The sequence below is a fragment of the Gracilinanus agilis genome, chromosome 6, assembly GCF_016433145.1.
Source record: "Gracilinanus agilis isolate LMUSP501 chromosome 6, AgileGrace, whole genome shotgun sequence".
NCBI lineage: Eukaryota > Metazoa > Chordata > Mammalia > Didelphimorphia > Didelphidae > Gracilinanus > Gracilinanus agilis.
The window spans coordinates 101,122,340-101,128,451 of record NC_058135.1 but is presented as its reverse complement, the minus strand read 5'-3'; the positions used below and the strand labels follow the sequence as shown (position 1 = coordinate 101,128,451).

Sequence of the window (6,112 nt, the reverse complement as noted above, 5' to 3'; positions counted from 1 at the left end):
TCTCCTATTTTCTTAACACCATCAATGTGATAACTTTTTTAGACCCAAAATTCCATATGCTATATGGGCCTATAAATGCCTACTTCCTTAGCAGGAACTGAGGATTTCAGAGAATTTGTAGCAAAAGACAAGAGCTTCAAATTTATTCTGATGAAGATCAATATTTAATGATGAAGATATAAGAGTAAGAAGTAATGTTAGTATATAATTATTATAGATAACACACATAATACTGTGCTCCAGACACTATGCTAAACACAATTATTATCTTATTTGATCTTCACAACAACCCTACAAGATAGGAGATATTATGATGCCCATTTTAAAACAGAAGAAATTCAGAAAATCATAGGTTAAGCAACTTGCTTGGAGTCACACTGGTAGTTTGTATCAGAGGCTGCATTTAAATTCAATGATCTCCCTTGGTTTAGGCTTGCCACTCTATAAACTTTGCCACTGACCTACATTTCCTTGACATCTGGTCTGGACTTTTGATTTTATTTATATAAGGAATTTTAGGTAAGAAAATATATTGGATTAAAACACAATAAGCAAGTATCTTTAAATTATGATCTCAAGAGATTTAAATGTCTAAGGTAACTCAGGGCCTAAGTGATTGTATATGATTTTACAGCTAAAATGTAGGAAACAGGACTGCAATGGAGACATAGCCCTCTCCTCTTCCATGCTTTCTCTCAAACGTGAACCTAACTCATGATAGAATACCTCTTTCTAAATCCAGTTTCTAATGTCTTTTGAACTAATAATGTGGTCATTGTAATAATAAATTAAATTGTTTCTACAAACTCCCTCATTGAATTGCAAACAGGTCCTACATTTTTGGCAAACTCGTATGGCACAGAGAGAGATTCCAGGTGCTAACCAGAAATGCCATATGGATTGATTAATGCCTGGGTGCCATCATGCTCTTTTTCAATCAAAGAGTCCTTTTCTGTCAAGTGGCCTTCTAAAAGTTCTCGCTTATTTTTTAATTCTTTTATCTCTTCTCTTAATCTGCACAAAAAACCATCCTTACATCATTTGTACAACTCAGTATTACTTTCTCTTCATTTATACTTTGATATGATTAATTCTCTTGCCAAATTACATATTTTTCAAGTTTAATATTTAAAGTCTTCTGAATTCTGCTTTGGATTTTTGGCTTCCGTTCCTTTTCTGGGTGTCTGAATAGAAATACACTTGATATTGGAAAATAAATAATATCTTGACACTTGAATTTTCTACCTTCATATTTACTTCTCATACTTTCATGTTGGTAGGTTTTTCCTGTGTTACTTCCCAATACTCAACAATTGTGTTTTCCAACTTCTTCAAAATCTATTTGATATAGAAAGTCATTTTCCCACCCACAAACAACCTGTTGCTGAATAAATTCATCCAACATAGGTATGTTAAAAATTGACTATATTTAATTGACTTTAGAAATAGCATGCTCCATCCTTTTGTACAACAGTTATGTCCATGGGGGCAAAAAAAAGTTCTATTATGCAACATAAGTCTAATTAAATATTAACAAGTGCAAACAATTTAAAAAGTCTCTATAAAAAGCATTGGCCTAAAGTAGATTGCTCTTCTTAAACTGCACTGAAGACCTAGAGGTTGGTTACATATCTAAATTGCCATTTTTTAAAATATCTTAGAAATATTATGAAATAAGTTGAAAGAATATATCTTGCTGTTGAGGACATATTGATTTTGTTCACATAAAATCATCATTGAGCAGTTCAAGTTGGTTACAAGAGTCTTTATTTTGCAAACTATACATAAACAGTAAAAAAAAAAAAGAAAATGCCTTGTACTTTTAATATTACATGAGAGAAACATTAAAGTTTGTGTTTATGTGTATAAATCAAATGAAAAAATAATCAGCAGATTTTCCTTTGAACGGATTGCAGATGAAAACTAGGGAAACCTGTGATCCACTGCTGAAATTAAATTACTGGTCATGTAACATTAAACAGGTTGCTCCAATTTGATTGTGGGCACAAAGCCATAGGTCAGACATGAATGAAGGTGGTGGATTTCCAAAATGTCTACACAATTAACATGCTAACATAAATACAGTGATTAAAGTAATTTTCTCTACTGTTAACTTTTAAATGCTACTCTACACGAGAATCATAAACTAGTTCACACGGTAATTACATAATGATAGAAAGAAATAGAAAACGAATCCATTTTCTTCATTCCAGCAGCAGTACCTATACTGGTATTAATTTGGTAACTGGGTGTGCTTAGCAATTGCCTAATATCCTAAATTGGTATGCATGCTAAAATCTTTCTATTTCTAGTTTGCAAGGCACCTTACAATAATACGTTCTCTAAATTTCTGTACTACTAACAGAAAGTGACAACTTTACGTGAAAAATGCAATTTTCCCTCAAAAATGAGAAAAACAAATTGAATTAAGACTTTTAAAGTTGGCCTTTGGACAAATGCCACTCCATGTGAAGATTATTTTTTTTTAATGAGTTTTTGACTCTGCCTTCCCATGCCCAATTTCTTTTATGCTAAATTGCTGGTTAGAGAGCTCAAGAAACCTGGGAGAAGGGAAATGATCATGATGCTTGAGTAAATTATAAGGCTGCATAAGACTGGCATTAATGTGGGAAAAAAGAGGACAATAATACATTAATTTTTTCCTGGAAAACAATGAAAGTCCACATTACTGCTTTTGTCCAACATCCTTTCAGAGTCAGAATCATTTCAGAACTAAAAAACACAACAAGAGTAAACACAATGGAGGACTTTACAATAGTCTCTCAGTTGCCTTACTCTGTGGAATCCACCTTGCTTCCTCATCCCTGACTTACTTTAGCTCATGAGACAATACTTTGGCATAGCAATTTTTGGAATAATTGCTGATCACCAGGTCCTGCATAATTAGTGGAAAAATCCCTGGGCCTATCCATAGCTAAGTGAAATTTACTTTAATTCAGAACAGAATATCTCCTTTGAAGAGGCTATATGCAGTTCCAAATCATGACAAGTATCCTTTTTGGAAGTTTTTAAAAAAACGTTTGGTTGTCCTTATGAAGTTTTGCATATTTTTTAGCACATCATATCTTTCTTCTTGCTAGACATCGAATGTGTTTTCTTCTGCTCAGAGGCATATAAAAACTCAAAAGCCTATAAATGATTCTTATTTAAACAAATAAAGTCTATGACTCCAGCTGCAATATTTGAAATAATTATACAAAATATACATGTGGTTTAGAATCCTTTTGATCTCAGGAAACAGAGCAATTTTCAATGGGATATCACCATGTGAACTTTAGAAAGATAGAATTAATTGACCACAGATATTGTCAAATATATCCATCATGGTCATCATCATCATCATCATCCCCTTCATCCTCATCATCATCATCTTCAATTTCATCTTCCTCATTCATCATATCATCTTCATCATCCTCATCATCTGTCCATTCATGGAAATCTCCACTGGCAAAATCTCCTGATGTTTCTAAGTCAATTGCTAAAAAATAAAAAGCATGATCAATTGAGGAAATAACACTTAAAACATTTTCAATATGATCGAAGTGAATGTATATCAGAGATTCTTGGAAGTTCAGCATCAGCTAAGCAAATAATATAATCATATTAAAATTAAAAATATACTTAAAATATATACTTAAATCCATATGATTCTATCAAAAGGTTGGATGATATTATCACTATTTGAGGTTTTTTTCCCTTTGAGTCAGCTGAGAACGTTGAGATAGAAATAAAAATATTAAAGAGTAATCATTTGAAATTGAATGGTGATAAAGTTTACAGTGAGCTCCATAAATAGATATTTGCTCATTTGGTTCTTAAAATAACCCCAGGAGGTATGCTTTGATTATAATAGATATTTATACTTTTTTCTAATCTATCCCTGGCACAACTTTTGGAATTGTAGCAATTAATTTGACATTAATTTAAAAGGTGAGATCCATGTATTATAGAAAATAGTTCCAGATAAATACGGTAATTACAAAATGTGGCTTCATTCTCTTTGAACACTAGCTCTTTCAAGTCAATGAAAATAATAAAAAACAAATTGTTTCATGGGCTAGAAATAGAAATAATTATAGAACAAGCAAAGTATATTTGTAAATGTTGCAAAATGAAATTATCCCTCTTTTACTCTCTTCACTTGCTAAATAAAGGAGTTTGATAACATGTCAATAAAATACATATACTTTTAAATTTAGCATTTTCCTTAGTAGCATTATTTCTTCTGAGACTCACTATAACCCTGTGATATGGGTAGTGTCACAATCATTATCTCCTTTTTATAATATTAAAATCCCAATGGTGAAAATAGTTTGTTTGAAGTCACAAAGCAAAGAGATACAGTCAGAAAGTGGCTTCGTTTCTAACAATATGAATTTATTGTTCTTTCTACAGAATTAGTAATGATTATGATGATGATAAATTACCAATCATCTTAAAAACAACAACAAAAATTCCTTTGAAAGAATACTTATGTAGAGTTATTTGCATAAGATAAGAATCATTGTGCCCTTATTCCATAATGTTTTCAGGAACATATAATCTTTTCTAAATGTAATTTATTGATATAATTTCTAAAAAAGATAGTTTAAGATAAATTATTAGAAATTTGACCTTACATAGCCTTTTGATTGTGAATATCAAATAAAAGACCTTTGTTCAGGATCTCTCCTCAACCCAACAAAAAAACTCTTCTAAAAATAACATTTTGATAAAATGCTGTATTTCTCAAAATAAATAAAAATATCAAGATTTCTATTTGTAATTAGCATTCAGAACATTAAAGGTTTATGACAATTCCTACAAAGACCCCTTTTATTGATATATATCTCAATCCATGAGTCCCTTTATATGAGACTTGCCTGTACTGTTATGATATAAAGAAATTCATTAACTGTTAGCTGACTATAGAATTCTGAATATATTTCAAATTGGAACTTCACCTGGTCTTAAAAAAAAACACAACAATTCTGTGATTCCATTGGGGACTTCTAGAAATGAAATTCTCACTATTAATGATGATCAATACTTTCTCATCAATTTATAGTCTAAGAAAGATGCCTAAGGACATGGAAAGTGACTTTTATAAGGTCACATGTTTAGTAGGGGCCAAAGGCATTTGCTGATCACAGAAATAGTACGTTACTGGACTTTACTCAAAGCATTTTCAGATTCCTAGGAATGCCTAGCACCAAGTGCTCTAGTTTTTTATAACCTTTGAAAACTTAGGAGCAGTTTCATAACACAATGAAATATGTTAAATGGAAAACAGCATATAATTAAAAGATACTACTGTTGTTTTCGTTTTGTTATATCAATCTCTACTATCACTATCATTATTCTATCATGTGTGCTTATTATGTGCCAGGTATTATGCTAAGCTGTGGGGATACAAAGAAAATATAAAAATCATCCCTTTTTGCAAAGACCTTACATTATAATCAAACACTAGCCTTGGTGTCAGAGGATTTGATTTTAGAGTCTTTCTCTGCCACTTACCATAAGATCAAAAAATCTAGAGCTGAAAGGAAGTAGAAAGAGAATACTATTTTGAATCAGAGACCTCTGGGTCAAATTTCAAGTTAGGTTATCACTAGCATAGTAAGTGATTAATTTTCATTTGTCCATTTATCTCTCTTAACTTCAATGTCTTCATCTATGAGGTGGTAGGGGAAAGCAGGAGGAAGTGTTTAACTGCATGAACAATGAGGTCCCTTTCTGCTATAAAACTGTCATCCTATGATCTTTCTATTGGCTATTGTGTTAAATATAGGACAAATTTCTTAGCTACACATTTAATCTCCTCTACAATGTCACCAATCAGCCTTTCCAGTTTTATGACATATTATTACTCTAGATTACCTTTACATTCCCCCCTGTTTTGATTCTTTCACTCTGTAATCTCCTCTTTAATAAATTCAGAAAACAACAATGTGCTCCTTCCTTATCTCTTACAACTGAAATCATTCTCTTCCTTCTCCAGGAAGCCTGGCATTTCAAGTTGAAAGTAACCTTTTCCTTACCTTTTCCTATTACATTCTGCCTTAAGTCATACTTATTTGTGGGAACATTTAATCACCTTTAATAAACA

At 31.6% G+C, this 6,112-nt stretch overlaps 1 protein-coding gene across 4 annotated transcripts in view; it reads right to left on the bottom strand.

The window, feature by feature from the left end:
* Positions 1–3,329: 3,329 nt before the first annotated feature.
* The window catches only part of SPOCK3 (SPARC (osteonectin), cwcv and kazal like domains proteoglycan 3), a 634,362-nt gene continuing 631,579 nt past the window's right edge, over positions 3,330–6,112 (bottom strand). For all 4 annotated transcript variants that reach the window (XM_044680201.1, XM_044680202.1, XM_044680203.1 and 1 more), the window contains one exon: positions 3,330–3,499. In XM_044680201.1, the coding sequence (XP_044536136.1) occupies positions 3,330–3,499 (170 nt within the window). The remainder of the gene's footprint in view (positions 3,500–6,112) is intronic.